This window comes from Myxocyprinus asiaticus, chromosome 26, assembly GCF_019703515.2.
Source record: "Myxocyprinus asiaticus isolate MX2 ecotype Aquarium Trade chromosome 26, UBuf_Myxa_2, whole genome shotgun sequence".
NCBI classification, from domain to species: Eukaryota; Metazoa; Chordata; class Actinopteri; order Cypriniformes; family Catostomidae; genus Myxocyprinus; species Myxocyprinus asiaticus.
In genome coordinates, this window is record NC_059369.1 from 10,441,564 (window position 1) to 10,459,920 (window position 18,357).

The window sequence follows — 18,357 nt, forward strand, 5'->3', positions numbered from 1 at the left end:
TCGAATCACTGCCCCCAGTGGTGGAAACTGGAATCGTACGGGCATGTGGGCGCTCTGGTTTCCAGGTGAAATGTCCACAGAGTGGCACCAAAAGTGAGTTGTATTTTTAGTTGAAAATGATGCAATACAGTCCACCGGAATTCATATTTTATTAACCAGACACCCTTACACAAAACTCATCCCTAAACCTAAAGGTCAGTGAAGTAAAAATGTCAATTTAGAACAAAAATGCAAAGTCCGAATCGCGCTCACCATTGTTTTGGTGAACATGATTACTTCATGGTTCCTATGGGACTAGAACGTGTATCTATGAGGTTGAAGAACCTTGGAATTTATGCAAAAAAGTCTGATAGGGGATGCTGCTTGTTTGTAATCTGGCTGAATAGGATTGATTTCACGATACATTACCTTTCGGAAGCATGTCGATTTCCTGTGTGAACATATTGTGTTGAATTTCCAGCAAATCAGCTCTGGCACTTTGCAATAGGGTATTACTATAATGGTATTAATAATGAAAGCATATTCCTTTCTTCAATGCTGTCAATATAAAGTCGCAGCAGCCAGTAAAACACACAAATATACTTAATGCACCTTTAAGATTCATGACTGAATTTCAGGATGCTGAAGCAACGTCCTGGTTACTTGCGTAACCTCCATTTCCTGATGGAGGGAACGAGAAGTTGTGTCAATGTAGTAACACTAGGGGTCACTCTTGGGAGCCCGAAACACCTCTGGTCTTTGATAAAAGGCCAATGAAAATTGGTGAGTGGTATTTGCATGCCACTCCCCCGGACATACGGGTATAAAAGGAGCTGGTATGCAACCACTCATTCAGGTTTTATGCTGAGGAGCCGAGACAAGGTCCGGCCATTTCAGCGGGTAGTTCAGCGTTGTGGCAGGAGGGACACAACGTCTCATCCCTCCATCAGGGAACGGAGGTTACGCAAGTAACCAGGACATTCCCTATCTGTCACTCACTCGACGTTGTGTCGATGTAGTGACACTAGGGGTCCCTATACAAAACGCCGCAACTGGCTGAACTGTGTTACGTGAACTGGCAGTGTGTGACGGGCAGACTACTGTGTGCCTCATAGCCAGCACACCAGGTCGACACGTAACCTCCCCCAACATAGTTATGAGTGTTGAACAGCCCTTTGGGGACAAGTCGACTACCCAAAAGATAGAGACAGGCTAACCCAGTCGTGGCCTCTTTTCCCCTTCTTTTTTTACACTCTCTAAAAAACAAGGGGGATTATCCGATTGGGCCGCCAGGTCTAGTCAGGGGGTGTCCCTCCCAAGGGGAGGACACCGCGGAGACCACACCTCACCCAAAGGGGGGGGGGGATATTTAAGTGGAAAATATGTCACATGGTCTTGCCGACCATGTGGAGAAGTCTCATGGTAGATCCTACTCAACGGGGGAGGAGTTACTACAAACATGGAGACTGTGGCAGAGGGGTCTTTGCCCAAGGAAGACGCAGTTTGCAAACAGGGAAACGAATTAGCAGAAGATATACATCGCATGGGGTTACCTTACAGGGAACCGCCACATGCGGAGCACCCACCCCAGAACAGGGCTCTTTGTTAGCACGTGTAATGGGCTGGCAGCGAGTCTCTCCGAAAACTCGACTGCCACAGGGCTCGGAGGAAGTCAACCAGGGAACATAGTTTGTGAACACTACTGGGAATTAATGGCGCATGTCTTCAGCTCAGAGGAGGTGAAAGGCGCTATGTGCAAGCGATACACCCGGTCGGCTATCCCGGGCTTATCCGCTTGTATTGCGTGCCACCACCTGGGACGAAACTGGTTCCACCTGGAGGTTGTAGAACCTTGCAAAGGGGTTGGGTGTTGCTCAGCCCACTGCTCTGTAAATGTCTGTTAGAGAGACACCCCTGGCCAGGGCCCAGAATGCCACTACACCCCTGGTAGAATGGGCTCATAACCCTACCGGGGGCGGCACGTCCTGAGCGAGATATGCCATAGCTATGGCGTCAATGAGCCAGTGGGTGATCCTCTGCTTGGAGACAGCAATTCCTTTCCGCTGTGCAACAAAGCAAAAAATAGCTGCTCAGAGATCCTAAAGCTCTGCGTGCGATCCAAATAGATGCGTAAAGCACGCACCGGACACAGAAACGACAGGGCTGGGTCTGCCTCCTCCTGGATCAGCGCTCGCAGGTTCACCACCTGGTCCCTAAAAGGGGTCGTGGGAACCTTGGGCACATAGCTCGGTCGGGGTCTCAAAATCACGTGAGAGTAGCCCGGACCAAACTCCAGGCATGTTTCTCTGACAGAGAATGCTTGCAGGTCTCCTACCCTCTTGATGGAAGTGAGCGCAGTCAGGAAGGCAGCCTTCAAGTTGAGTGTTTTACACTCAGCTGACTGCAAAGGCTCAAAGGAGGCTCTCTGTAGACCCTGAAGAACTACAGAGAGGTCCCATGAGGGAACGAGGTGCAGTCTGGAGGGATTCAGCCTCCTGGCGCCTCTCAGGAACCTGAATGATCAGGTTGTGCTTCCCCAAGGACTTACCTGCACATAGAAACGAGAGGTCAGTCCAAGGGCTGAAGAGACGGTGACAGACCGGCGTGATGGCCATGCAATGTGTCCCGTGGCGCCATGCCCATCTCGGGACTCGAGTCTGAAGCCAGTACTGAAGCGGTCTCATATGCATCAACCCGAGGGGGTGTCCACTGCTGAGGATGCCATATGCCCCAGGAGCCTCTGAAGGAGTTTCAGTGGAACCGCTGTTTTCTGTTTGAACGCCTTCAAACAGGCCAGCACCGACTGTGTGCGATCGTTCATGAGGCACGCTGTCAATGAGACTGAGTCCAACTCCAAACCGAGAAAAGAGATGCTCTGAACCAGGAGGAGCTTGTTCTTTTCTCAGCTGACCTGAAGCCCCAATCGGCTGAGGTGCGAGAGCACCAAGTCCCTGTGTGCACACATGTCACGAGAGTGAGCAAGGATTAGCCAATCGTCGAGATAGTTGAGAATGCGAATGCCCACTTCCCTTAACGGGGCAAGAGCTGCCTCTGCGACCTTCGTGAAGACGCGAGGGCACAAGGACAGGCCGAAAGGGAGGACCTTGTACTGATACACCTGACCCTCGAATGCAAACCGCAGGAAGGGTCTGTGTCGAGGTAGAATCGAGACGTGAAAGTACGCGTCCTTCAGGTCTACCGGCGCGAACCAATCTTGATGCCGGACGCTCGGCAGAATGCGTTTTGCATCAGCATCTTGAATGGGAGTCTGTGTAAAGCCCGGTTCAGTACTCACAGGTCCAAGATTGGCCGCAACCCACCGCCTTTTTTCAGTACGATGAAGTAGGGTCTGTAAAACCCCTTCTTCATCTCGGCTAGAGGGACAGATTCTCCGTGCGTAAGGCAGCAGCGTTTTCGTCCTTCACCAAGGTGAAGTGGATACCGCTGAACCTGGGCAGATGCCTGGTGAACTGAATCGCGTAGCCGAGTCGGATGGTCTGGACCAGCCATCGCGACGGATTGGAAAGTGCAAGCCACGCATCCAAATTCTGCACGAGGGGGACCAAAGTGACAACGTCGTCGGACATACCGGCAGGTGGGGCCACATGGCAGGGTAGAGCTCGAGGTGCCACACCATGTCGTGGCCGTGCTGAGTCTAGGGACATCGAAGCACTTTCCTGGCTCCTTGTGACCACCCCTGGAACAGCCTGGGACAGGGGAGGAAGAGGCCTGTCCTCGCATCCCGTGGAGATGGGGTGCAGGATCTTGAGCTGGGCCAGGACAGGATATGCTGGATAGCCTCCGTCTGCTGCTTCACCGTTGAGAACTGCTGTGCAAAGTCCTCGATGGTGTTGCTGAATAGGAGAGCCTGGGTGACAAGGAACCGTGTCTTGTCGGCCTCACCCATCTCGACCAGGTTGAGCCAAATGTGACGCTCCTGGACCACTAATGTGGACATCGTCCACCCGAGAGACTGCGCTGTGACCTTCGTCTCTCAGAGAGCGAGGTCGGTGGCCGAGTGCAGTTCCTGCATCAGATCTGGGGCGGAACTACCCCCGTGCAGTTCTTTTAGTGCCTTGGCTTGGTGGACCTGCAGGAGAGCCATGGCGTGCAGGGTGTAGGCTTTGGCCGTCAGGGACGACGTGAACCTACAGGGCTTGGACGGGAGCTTTAGGCATCCGCGCCAGGTGGCGGCTCTCTGCGGCCAAAGGTGCACCACATGCGCCTTATCCACCGGGGTAATCGCCGTATAGCACCTGGCCGCCTCACCATCGAGGGTAGTGAGGGCGGGGGAACTGAGAAATCGGGACCGGGCAGTAAAAGGTGCCTCCCACGATTTTGTCAGCTCCTCGTGCACTTCCGGGAAGAAAGGCACTGGAGCGGGGTGCAGCTGCTTTGATCGGCGCCGCAAGCCCAGGAACCAATCATCGAGCTACGAGGGTTCGGGGGAGAGCGGAGGGTTCCACTCTAGCCCGACGCTCGCGGCCACCCGGGAAAACATGTCCATCATCTCTGCATCAGCCTGTGACTGGGCAATCATCCCTGAAGGGGGGAGCCCAGCTGAGGCTTCTGCGTCCGACTGGACAATCCCGCTATCCGATGCTGCGCTCGAGAGCTCATCAGCTTCACGGGCTCCGAACAAGAGGTCGAACTCGCCGTGAGACGAGCCGGCGGACTCATCCGGAAGCCCGATCGGGGCAGACAAGCTTGCTGGGGAATGGGAGGTCCGTGGGGGGATACCCGGCGGAGGCGGTCCCATTGGGGTCCCCAAATCGCCCCCAGTGCTAGCCGCGCTGGCCTCAAACCCGTAGGCAGAAGGACCGAGGCGGGGAGCCGCTGGGATGGCTTGCTTTCTTATGAAAGCAAGCCGCGACCACGACGTTGCCATGGTCATGTTCTTGCAGTGAGAACATGAACAATCCACAAACGCTGCCTCCGTGTGGGTCGCGCCCAGACACGAAAGACATATTTTCAGGAAAATATACTCTCTTTTTTCTGCCGAAGCGCCCAGGGGCGTTCTCTGCAGTGCACCAGTGCAGAGGAGGGAGAAGCCATGCACCATCAGATCCAGCAGTGGTGAATGAACAGTCATGAGACTTCAGCTCAGTGAGCATGACCGTTCGGCTCCGAAGAGAAAATCTGAATGAGTGGTTGCATACCAGCTCTTTCTATACCCGTATGTCCAGGGGAGTGGCATGCAAATACCACTCGCCAATTTTCATTGGCCTTTTATCAAAGACCAGAGGTGTTTCGGGCTCCCAAGAGTGACCCCTAGTATCACTACATCAACACAACGTCGAGTGTGTGACAAATAGGGAACATTATATTCCCTTTATTCATGTACCGTTTCATCTCTCTTGTATCACTCTCCTTCATGTTGGGGTCCTGATAGCATTGCCAACTGTCCAGAATTAGCTGGGATGTACTGCATTTTGTCCGAAAGTTGGCCATTTATCCCTTATTTCAGCGGTGATCACCCCCCCCCCCCCCCCAATTCCTATTTGAAGCTCTCAAAATGCACTAAAAACGTCTCGTATTGAAGCCATCATGTCCCATATTGAAGTGCCACATTTCACATGCTAAATATTGAATGAAGCTTTACAGTACAAAGAGGAATACAAAATTGTTCAGATCTAAGAGTCAATTTCAACAACAAATATATATTTAATAAAAATCTGTCATAGATGCACAAAACTGTGTCTCTAGAACACATGCTCACCAAATTTAAGATTGATGGCCATGAACACAGGGCTTCAGGGTTTCCATTTGTCTGAGTAATTGAGCTTTGAATAACTGATTGAAAAATGCTTCCATTGGTTCTAGTAAAGTGAATTTGCAATTCTAGTTTCACTCATGGTTTGTCAATACATAAGAGACAGCAGATACAAGACTGTGTTTGCCCAGAGGACTAGCTCTTCATTCTACACATCTAATTTCAGTCCAGAAACAGATCTGGCTGTGGTCCAGACCTCTGGGCTAACTTCTGTCTACAGTTAACGGCTGTATATAACCCGTGGGACTGGCGTTCTGCTGCAGGCGTAAGACTGTGAGACGATAAACTCTCAGATGCTTTCCGCATGATTTTTCTCTCTTCCCCGCCCTCTGGCTTGCCTTGTCTTATCTTACTGTTTCTCTTCTTCATCCTCTCTAAACATGCTTCCTTTATTCCTTTCTTTTGCTTTCCATCGGCAACCACACATCCCTCGCTTTCTCTCCTTTGCGTTCTTCTCCACTGTCTCTTTCTCACTCTTAAAGGGATAGTTCACCCAATAATGTACATACTGTCATTATTTACTCATTTTCATGTAGTTTCAAACACATATGACTTTCTTCCATGCAACACAAAAGGAGATGTTAGGCGTACTCTACTTTAAGAAGATGGAGGTACTCTATTTAGCTAATATTTTGTTAACTTTGATCAATGTGAACTGATAAAAAGAGAAAAAAATGTTTGAAATATTTTCCTCTCTACCTCTTTTGCTCATCTGACCAGGCACTTAACAAAGCACCTTGTTCACATGCGTGCGTTATCTCTCTGACTGTCATCCATTCATTACATAAAACTTTGCTATTATCCAATGCATGCTGTCTGAACCGTGTTTGAACTGATCAAAAAAGCTGTTGTCTTTTGATAATAGTGCATGATTACTAGTGTATTACAATCAAGGTACCCAAATAAAACTCCTGATAATGAGGGGGTAAATATAGTGAGTGATTCATTATCTGACATATTACTAAAAGCACTACATAACTGTGTGAATCTCAAAAAGAAATGTCTCATTATTTCTCACCACAGAACCAATTAATGATAATTGGGGAAAATGTGCCTAACTGTCATCAAAATCATGTCACAATGCAAAAATGTTAATGGTCTATCGATAGGCTTAATTTCCTGATACAATTATTTATAAATTACATAATATTTAAATTGTAAAATATGTATACAGCATGGTAGTACTTCATGTGTTCATTTCATGTATATCATTTTAAAGTTAATTTCCGTTCATTTTAATAAAATAAAAAAAAAAAATAAAAAAAATGGTAACACTTCACAATAAGGTTCTTTTTGTTAATATTAGTAGATGCAGTACATTGGGTATCATGAACTAACAAATGAATAATACTTTTTTACAGAATTTATCATTCCTGGTTCACGTTAATTTATGGCAATACTATTTTCTTCATGCAAAATATAATTAACTTAATATACAATATTAATGTAAGTTTTTTTATTTATTTAATTGTATTTATTTATTAATTATTTTTATGAATTTATTAACTTTCTGGTGGTGGTGTGGGGGAAATGGGGGGGGAGGGGTTATCACTTGGACATTTTCTTGACAAGTTTTGTGAGAGGAAGGTTAACTTAATGACCTTTAAATTAATTTGTCATCTGATTTCAACCGGTGACATTTAAAATAGCACACCAGACATTTAATAGAGGTCCACTAGGCTATTGCCACACATCCTTACAAACAGATGGGGCGGAAAGGCAATTCCCAGAGCTTGAGTCTGCATTTAGAGAGAATGAAGGCCCCTATGTGCCAAGTTGATGAGCATTTGAAGAGTCAGAGATCATTATGACTCATACAGAATAACCCCTTTTTCAGGTCATTGCAGAATCTGCTTTTTGACAGTGACCTTAGCCAATTGTGGGTAAATTAAGAACATTTGCCAGCTGTAAATATTTACCAGCCATGAAACTGTGGCATGTTGCCTTGCGATGACTTTCGAGTGGTAATGGTAGCTGGGTTTCCAACCAAATATTTCGCATTTTTAAATGTTCAACAAAACAAAATGCAAATCATTGCACGTTTTCACCCACTACGTCACGTGCATTAGTTTGAGGAAGCCCACCTAGCCATGGCCTGCATGACCTCCTTGCTTCAGGGAGAATTGTATTTGCAGTATTGGAGCAATTGTACATTGTTTTATTAAATGCGGCCAGGAGATGCAGCAGAATAATTGACATATCTAATATAATGAGGGCTGAAATGGATGCTTTGCCCAAAGGCTGCCAGCCTCTGTATACCTGGGAGTACACACGCTCAGAACTGTTGAGGATCCACTTTAACTACCGGCTGTGGGACAAACACTTCTGAAAGTCTTCATTGTGAGGAGGAGTGGAAACACATGCACAAATGGTCAAAACATGTCATCGTTTTGCAAATAAGCTTTTTTCATCACCTTAATGCACATTTTGATTAATGTGAAACTCAAGACAATCCACCTCTTCCTAATGCATATTTTAAGTGATTTGTTTAAGTTTACGTGTTAATGTATCAAGCATTACCATTCAGGTTTTCTTCAGAGCAAATTTGCATACTCCTAAAAATTTGGAAAAATGCAAATAAAATTGATTTGTAAATTCAATTCACCCTGTGCTATACTGAAAGCACTACAACAAAACATTATTTGATGTTTTATCTTGTGAATTATTTATTTATTTATTTTTTTGAAAATATAGATGCATTTAAAATCAGATGACTGCAACATGCTCCCCCCCCCCCCCCCACCCAAAAAAAAATAAAATAAAATAAAGGGATACAGGGGCAATTTAGGACTAATAACAATCTGACAAGTTGAAATAACAAGGTGATATGAAACCGGTGATGTTAAAAAGGTGAGCCAATCTTGTGACAGTATATTAGGAGCCTCCAAAAAAAGCCTTGTCCTTCAAGAGCAAGGATGGGTCGAGCCTCGCCAATCTGCCAACAGATGCTTCAGCAAATAGTCCAGAACTTTGAGAACAATGTTCCCCAAAGACAAATTGGAAGGATTTTGGGCATTTCACCCTCTAAAGTGCACAATATAGTTAAAAGATTCAAGAAATCTCTGTGTGTAAAGGACAAGATGAAAACCACTTCTGAATGCGCATGATCTCTGATCCCTCAGACGTCACTGTCTTAAAAAAACATCATTCATCTGTAATGGATATCATGACATGGGCTGAGTAATACTTTGGAAAACCCATAAACACTGTCCAGAAGTGCAGCCAACTTCTCTAGGCTCGGTCTCATCTGAGATGGAAAGTAAAACAGTGGAATCGTGTTTTGTGGTCCGAGTCCACATTTAAAAAAAACAGCTGTTGTGTTCTGCAGACCAAAGAGGAAAAGGACCATTCAAGCTGTTATCAGCATCAGGTCCAAAAGCCAGTGTGCATCATGGTATGGGGGTGTGTCAGTGCTCATGGCATGGGTAACTTGCACATCTCTGAGTGCACCATTAATGCAGAAATATATGCACACATTTTGGAGCAACATGCTGCCATCCAGATGCTGTCTTTTCCAGGGACGTCCAGGACAACTTCATACAACATACTGCATGGATTACAGGTGCATGGCATTTCTTTATAAAGTTACCAGCTGAATGGCAAGTATAAAACTTGCATTTGGTGCTTGCTGAGCTGAGTGTTAATTTTAGACACTTTATGAGTGCTCATGCTCTGTTGCGATATTCTGAAGTTTAACACACACACACACACACACATACTCACATCAATCTAGCTAAGGTGTATGGAAGTGATTACCGGTTTTCACTGTCTGCCAGCCCAGAGAGAAAGGGCTTCGTGCCTGAACATTGTAGGTGGTGATTGGACTGTGGTTGTCAACACCGTGGCTCCATGACAACGTCGCTGTGGTATCCGTGATCTCCTCTACAATAACCACTCCAGGAGGTCCAGGAGGACCTGAAAACAAATGGCATAACTATGTTTCAAACTAAACAAAAAGATATGCAAAAACTAAGTTTTAAAAAATAAAAATAAAAACAATAACAAAAAAACCACTAAGCTGGTTTGCTGGTCTCCCAACCTGGTCAGGCTGATCTGTTGGCTGGATTTAGAGGGGTTTGGGGCACATTTAGCTGGTCAGGTTGGGCGATCAGAACTAAACCAGTTGAGCACCAGCTTCGCCAGACTGGAAATCATATTAAACTGAGCTACGATCAGCAAACAAACTTCAGCAGGGAGGTGTTAGACAAGGCCAGGAACAACATAAGGTTTGACAGTCTTTCTCTCAATTCACTCTTATCAATAGTTTTTTAAGTGTTTAGTAATACTAGTATCTATCCTGCTTTCTCCTCACTACATCACTATAAATAGGCAGGCCAAGTTTCTAAACACCGGAGAGGCACTGTTGTTATGTAAGTTTGGATGTTTGTGTGTTAATGTATTCATTCAAAAAAGAAAAAAATATATATATTTATCAACATCAGTCTTTTCATTTTTAAGATTTACACATTCTATGACAAATTTCTCTCTCTCTCTCTCTCTATATATATATATAAAATGAGATTTTCTTTAATTAATGTACTGTACATTTTATGACTTCAGCATTATGTGTAGTATTATGCTTAATTCATAATAAAGTGAATTATTTAAAGATTTGTGAAAACATTGAAATGTACAAAATGAATGACTTCAGCTCAAGCTGCAAATCACTGTCAATGTGAACACTTTAGATGAAATATGTTTTGAGTATGTCTCTCAAATCACTCTGCGGACTCTTTTTTTCTCAGACGATAAATTAATTTAAACTCACATCAATGTTTAATGTCCATGTACTAATTTGTACATTCAGAGGTCTTTATCTCAAAGTGAACCTCAGCAGCCTGATCTCACATAAAATTCAGCAAGTGTGTGCTAATTTTTCTTTAGCTGAAATCGGTATACGTTGACCGAATTTGAAAACACTGTCTCCAGAGGCTAAAGCGGGAAGTGTTTCAGAGCATATAAACAAGTGTGAATCCATTTATATCCAGGAGAGGTCGCCAGAAGCCAGTTGTAAAGAGAATTGTTTTCAGCTGAACAGACTGTAAAACAGTGAAGAGAAATGCTTATTTTATTTAATCTACCCCCCAACCGAAACCCAAATCTAACCATAACCATTAGTAGAGACAAAATGCAATGCTGGGTATAAAAATGCAACCTCCTTATCTCGCTCGTGATTGTTTATACAAACGTGATTACTTCCTCATATGAATGGGGATTGAACTGTGGTCTCCCATGCAACTGACGAAACGCGTTAACAGTCGTGCCACGAGGGAAAGCAATTATTGTTGAGCCATTCCAAATATGTCCGATGGGAGACAGGGCATGTCAGTGAGTCGGCATATTGTTGCCGATCCTAGGGTACTGGAACTTTCGGAAACAGCATGCTGACTTCCCGTGTAATCATGTTGACCTCAGACCAAAAACTTTGCTTAATGTTGGGAATATCCCTTCCTTAGTTATCAAAAGAGCAAATAAAATAGTCATTGATATGTGTCCATTAATATTACCAGCTTTTATTGTGGTGTAAGCAACACAAGAAACTGCATGTGCGTGCATGTGGAATTAAATTTCCTGTAATATCTAAGCAAGCAAACAAGTGAATGTACAAAGTTTTTCTTAACCATTGTAGGGTTTTGCATGACACAGATCTCTTTTTTAGTTTCTTTCATTTCTTATGTCTGTTATTGTTGGTGTGCCAGTTCTCTTAAGCATGGTTGAATTGTAAAAATAAATAAAATAATTTTTGTGTGTGTGTGTGTGTGTGTGTGTGTGTGATCTTAATCCTTCAAAAGTAAATGTAATTTGTGTATGCAGACAGTGATTGGCTCAAGAGGACTCAGTTGTGAAGGAGAGGCTGGCAGCTGTTCGACCAATGAAACTCAGTGTTCTGAATGTTCTGTGTGGCTTGAAAAATAAGCATTAAATGGTCACACTGAAAGGTGCCTTTGCATGGGAGCATATTAATATGCATGGCATGTCACCATGGCAGCAGCAGTAGGGGCTTGTGTTTTAGGTCTGGATGTAGACCATGAAAAGGGTTTTCTTGTCTGATTCGAGACTGAGCACAAGTTGAACTGCTCTGGCGAGCATCATGATCACATGGCTGGTACTCCAATTAGGCAGTTTTGGTGTTTTGGGTATTAACTGTAGCAGCAATGATTTTTCTAGTATATAAAATAAAGCCACATTTTTATTATCGCAATGATATAATGTGCTTTTAAATTTCCTAAAGACCGTGTCATTTGAGTAGTTTCATGATCCCTTCTTGTCTCGCCACTCACAAGTATGGCAACAATGGTTCCTCTGATTGAAATTAAAACACCCTTTCATGCAGTTTCAGAAAATACAGTACATCAATATACAGTAGTTAAATAAAAATTTCAAGAAATAATTTAAATTTCCAAACCTGGATAGATCACAAAATTTTTGAAAATGTTTGAAAAGTGCGTTTGTTTACAGGGAAATTGTGTGGAAGCACATGTCATGCAGAGGCAGGGAGACAAATAAATGACGTATTGCACATGCATGTGACTTTTTAGTAAATAGAGGTGTTTTGAAGGAGCATTCTCAACTAAGATGAAAACTGGTTGGCAATGTAATAACAGGAGCAAAACAAACATCTAGTATCTATCTGTGTGTCCTTTACCAATTAACAAGCTTTTAATTAAATATGCAGTTGCTTTCTCTTTATTTCTTGCATGCAACATTGACTCTTAAATGTGAAAATGTTTATTCACATTTTCAAGAAACACTGTAAACATGTTTTGTGAGGTAACTTAAAAAAAAAACGTTTCATGTCATAACATCTAAATTAACTGGTTTATTAATTTTGTTTTAAAAATTATTTAATCTAAATAAATTTACCAGACAAATTAGGTTACACCAATTTTTTTTTTTTTTTTTTTTTTTTTTTCAAGTAACAAGTAACAGTATAAATTGTATGTTGGATTTACTTAAAATATATACCTATCATTTTTGCTTTTTAAGTAAATTCAACTTATGGTCATTTTATGTCAGCAAAACTAGACAAAAAAGTTAGATATAAACATCTATCAGTTAATTCAACTTTAATTACATAAAAATGTATATCACACAGATAAGATTTAACAACTAATAGCTAGTTGTTTCAGATTAACATTTATATAGCTGTTTCTATTTCATTTACTTGGCTCTAAAGAAAAGAATAACTGAGGTCAGTTTTTGAACTTGATTCCCCAAAGAAGTGCACATACTGTAAAGCTGCTCTTCAGATTTGCATATTCAAAGGAAAAATGACATGGATTGAACAGGATCCAAGTTGACCACTTATGGAAAACTAATGACCCTAATGGTGACAACACGAAACACCTATTTAAAGCAACGTCATTAACATTAAAAATAGCTTAAATCTCTATGAATTCTTAATAACAACTAATTAAATGCCCACATAAGTTTATTTTGACCAAACAAACATGGGTATTCCCCACAACCTCAGTTCTGTACTTGACTGTTTGAGATAGTAATACTTAAAATCTTAATTTTATAGTTTTGTAAGCTAAAGTTCAAGAAATGTTTTTTTTTTTTTTTCAATATACGATTATTCATTTGCTTTATGTAACTCTCGAAGTTTACCTTAAAATGTATATTTTGTGTTGTACACATTATTGAAAATGAACCCCACAGTTTTCCATTGCATCAAAATCACATACCCAAAAGTAAGAGCTTAAAATGTAAGAAAATATTTTTGGATCCTGCTCAAACATTTTTGATAGGAGAAAGCAATCCGAAGTTATTGCATATGGAACAATGGTTCACATGGTGGACTTTTATTTATCAAAGTGTCCATATAACCTCTCCAAACCATAATTCATGTGTTTTATTGAAAATAAAAACAGAATAACTGAAAACTATGAATCCTAAAAATCTAAAAAATTCTAGAAATACTTAAAATTAAATCAACTACTTCCCGTATGACCCACTTTGCCAACCCATTCCACCACTCCAAAATGTACGTTAAGCACCCTCTTTTGCTCAGTCTATGTATGCGCGCTCTGGTTCTATTTTTGACCCCACACTGAACACGTGACGTGGGTTGCCCAAATATGGAATCTGACACTCTCTAGAGATCCAATGAGAATGATCTGACACATCTATGATGTGAATGATCGTGTTTCAGCTAGTTGCTTCCGGAGAACACCATTGCTAGAGCTAGCCAAAATAGCGTGTCATGACACTCTTTGAAAAATTTCTCTGGATTTTCAAATCGAATGACATTGAGTGAGGTCTTGTTTGATTCAGATTCACCTGCTGTAAGTTGTGATATCTCATTTTATTTTCCATGTGTATTTTTCATGAAGAAATAAACTAGAATGTGACGGAAATGCGATTTATCTTTTATTTTAAAGATATATGTGGATTTCACACCCAAATACTCTGAATGAAACAAATTAACTTGTTATATTATACCGATCAAGATCTTTCCAAAGATATATAACACATGGCTGTGTGATCTTTTTTTTATCTATTTTACAGGGTTTTTTATATGATTGTTGTGATCGCAAATTTGTGATTTTTTTTTAAATTTTTTTAAATGGAACAGTTAAAATGCACTTAGCACTTTCCCTGTCCACACCGTCTTTATATCAGCAAAAAAAGAAAAATCATTTCAGAATTGTAGAAAGTTATTACATTTTAATGAAAGATTAGTGAAACAAACATTTATTTCTGTAGCAATTACTTAAGAACTTATTAAGAACTTCATACGAAAGTTTAAGGTGACATTTTGGTGAGATAATGATGATGGAAATTTCACAATTTTACAACTATTCTTTCACATGAAGAAATGCAACAGGGTCCATTTTGACTTCATGTTGTTTTCAAAGGTGTTATTAACTGTAATCTGTAATAATACATTTTGGCTTGAGACTCGCCACTACCGCACTCACCCCTTACGAGCAACTCGGCTTCTGCAAGCACACTGTCTGCACTCGTTTGTGCCCGGCAGCCATACTTCCCAGCATGAATCAGGAGGATGCTTCTGATCATCAGGTCTGCTGTGGAAGACTGCTAAAAGGAGAATAAACAGAATGTAAAGCAGAGATGTCAGAAAAAGAGAGAAATAGACCTCCATGCGGTGCTTGACACCTAAGCAATGTGCTGCTGTTACAGCCTCTATTGGATTGTGCGGATTAAGAGATTGCCGTTCGGTTTAGTGGTTCGCCTGCCATTACTTTGCTCAATCTGCTCCTCTCTGGAAATGAGAAATGCCCCAGGCGAGACTGGAAATAATTTAAGGTCTTCAGGCAGCTGTTTAGTACAGGGGCTGATTAAAATTACAACACATGAATCAGACAGCTGGGCACTGCAACACTATCTGCCATGTACTGCCACAATAAAAGTGTGCGAAAAACAAGTCACCACGAAATCAGAGAAAGAAATAAGAAATTATATTTTGCATCTATTTTTAGGAGCCTATATATATATATATATACACCGACCAGCTACAACATTAAAACCACCTGCCTAATATTGTGTAGGTCCCCCTCATGCCACCAAAACAGCACCAACCAGCATCTCAGAATAGCATTCTGAGATGCTATTCTTCTCGCCACAATTGTACAGAGTGGTTATATGAGTTACCGTAGACTTTGTCAGTTCAAACCAGTCTGGACATTCTTCATTGACCTCTCTCATCAACAAGGCATTTCCATCCACAGAACTGCCCCTCACTGGATGTTTTTTTGTTTTTGGCATCATTCGGAGTGAATTCTAGAGACAGTTTTTTGTGAAAATCCCAGGAAATCAGCAGTTACAGAAATACTCAAACCAGCCCGTCTGGCACTGTGTAATCGTGTGGCAGCAGTGCAGTGTATAAAATCATGCAGATCTGGGTCAGGAGCTTCAGTTAATGTTCACATCAAACATCAGAATGGAGAACAAATTTGATCTCAGTGATTTTGAACATGGCATGATTGTTGGTGCCAGATGGGCTGGTTTGAGTATTCCTGTAACTGCTGATCTCCTGGGATTTTCAAGCATAACAGTCTCCAGAATTTACTCAGAATGGTGCATTTTATATATACATATATATATATATATATATATATATATATATATATATATATATATATATATATATATACACAGTACTGTGCAAAAGTCTTAAGCACAAAAGATGTTTCACAAAAGCATTTGTCTTAAGATGGTTATTTATATCTTCAGCTTTAGTGTGTCAATAGAAAATATAAATGTTAGACTCCCAAACATTACTTTTGGAAATAGAAAAGATTAGAACAGAAGAGCAGGGAGCCCTGCAACAGATATCATGGCCCCCACAAAAACCCCCACTGCACATTGTGTCAGTCTGAGATTACATTATGAGACAGAAGCAATTGAGACAGCCTAAACAGATAGAAGAACTGTGGTGAATTCTCCAAGAAGCCTGGAACATCCTATCTGCCAACAACCAAGAAAAACTGTGTCCAGGTGTACCTAGGAGAATTGGTGCTGTTTTAAAGGCAAAGGTGGCCACACCAAATATTGATTTATCTTTATTATGTTTACTGGACATTAAGTGATAAATGAAAACGTCCTGGTTACTTGCGTAACCTCCGTTCCCTGATGGAGGGAACGAGATGCTGTGTCGATGTAGTGACACTAGGGGTCACTCTTGGGAGCCCAAGACACCTCTGGTCTTTGATAAAAGGCCAATGAAAATTGGCGAGTGGTATTTGCATACCACTCCCCAAGACAAACGAGTATAAAAGGAGCTGGTATGAAACCACTAATTCAGGTTTTGTGTTGAGGAGCCGAGACAAGGTCCCGGCCATTTCAGCGTGTAGTTCAGCATTGTGGCAGGAGGGACACAACATCTTGTTCCCTCCATCAACGAAAAGAGGTTACGCAAGTAACCATGACATTCCCTATCTGTCACTCACTTGACGTTGTGTCAATGTAGTGACACTAGGGGTCCCTATAGGAAATGCCACAACTGGCTGAACTGTGTTACGTGAACTGGTGGTGTGTGATGGGCAGACCACTGTGTGCCTTATAGCCAGCGCACCAGGCTGACACGTAACCTCCCCAACACTGTTATGAGTGTCGAACGGCCCTTTGGGGACAAGTCGACTACCCAAAAGATAGAGACGGGCTAGCCCAGTCGTAGCCTCTTATCCCCTTTTTTTCCTATCTCCAAAAAAAAGGGAATTAACCGACTGGGGCCACCAGGTCTAGTCGGTCTAGTTTCGAACTTTGTTGAAAGTATGTCATGTGGAGAAGTCCCATGGTAGGTCCTACCCTACAGGGGAGGAGTTACTACAAGCATGGTGACAGGGGCAGAGGGGCCTCTGCCCAAGGAAGACGCAGATTACCAACAGGGAAACAAATTAGCAGAAGATATACATCGCATGGGGTTACCTACGGGGAACCACCACATGCGGAGCACCTACCCCAGTACAAGGCTTAGTTAGCACGTGTACTGAGCCGGCAGCGAGTTTCTCCGCAAACTCGTCTGCCACAGGGCTCGGAGGAAATCAACCAGGGAACACAGTTTGTGAACACTACTGGGAGTCAACAGCGCACGTCTTCAGCTCAGGGGAGGAGAAAGGCACTATGCCCAAGCAATACACCTGGCCAGCTCTCCCGGACTTACCTGCTTGTACATGCCACTACACGAGACGAAACCGGTTCCACCCAGAGATTGTAGAACCACGCAAGGTGTTGGGTGTTGCCCAGCCCGCTGCTCTGCAAATGTCTGTTAGAGAAGGGCCACTGGTCAAGGCCCAGGAAGCCGCCACACCCCTGGTAGAATGGGCCCGTAGCCCTACCGGGGGCGGCACGTCCTAGGCGTGATATGCCATAGTTGTGGCGTCAATGAGCCAGTGGGCGATCCTCTGCTCGGAGACGGTGCTTCCTTTCCGCTGTCCACCAAAACAGACAAAGAGCTGCTCAGAGACTTAAAAGCTCTGCGTGCGATCCAAATAGATGTGTAAAGCGCGCACCGGACACAGCAATGTCAGGGCTGGGTCTGCCTCCTCCCGGGGGCAGCACTTGCAGGTTCACCACCTGGTCCCTAAAAGGGGTCGTGGGTCTCAGGATCACGTGAGAGTAGCCCAGACCGAACTCCAGGCATGTTTCACTGACAGAGAACGCTTGCAGGTCTCCTACCCTCTTGATGGAAGTGAGCGCAGTCAGGAGGGCAGTCTTCAAAGAGAATGCCTTTAGCTCATCTGACTGCAAGGGCTCAAAGGGGGCTCTCTGTAGACCCTGAAGAACTACAGAGAGGTCCCATGAGGGAACGAGGCGCGGTCTGAAGGGATTCAACCTCCTGGTGCCTCTCAGGGACCTGATGATCAGGTCGTGCTTCCCTAAGGACTTACCGTCCACTGTGTCGTGGAGTGCCACTATAGCGGCTACATACACCTTCAAGGTGGAGGGGGACAGCCGCCCTTCCAACCTCTCCTGCAGGAAGGAAAGCACCGATCTGACTGCGCTTCTCTGGGGGTTTTCGCATCGGGAAGAACACCACTTAGCAAACAGACGCCACTTAAAGGCATACAGGCGCCTCGTAGGGGGACCCTAGCCTGAGTGATTGTGTCTACCACCGCGGGACCAGCTGTGTGCCAGCG

The 18,357-nt window shown here is 43.3% G+C and overlaps 1 protein-coding gene across 2 annotated transcripts in view; it reads right to left on the reverse strand.

Annotated features, from left to right (window-relative positions):
- The window catches only part of cntn5 (contactin 5), a 427,194-nt gene that overhangs the window by 26,597 nt on the left and 382,240 nt on the right, over positions 1-18,357 (reverse strand). Inside the window, exons 15-16 of one of the 2 annotated variants that reach the window (XM_051656265.1) lie at positions 14,677-14,794; positions 9,509-9,667 (exon numbers count right to left, since the gene is read on the reverse strand). In XM_051656265.1, the coding sequence (XP_051512225.1) occupies positions 9,509-9,667; positions 14,677-14,794 (277 nt within the window). Of the gene's footprint in view, positions 1-9,508; positions 9,668-14,676; positions 14,798-18,357 lie in introns of both variants that reach the window. The other variant, XM_051656264.1, reaches the window with a different exon arrangement.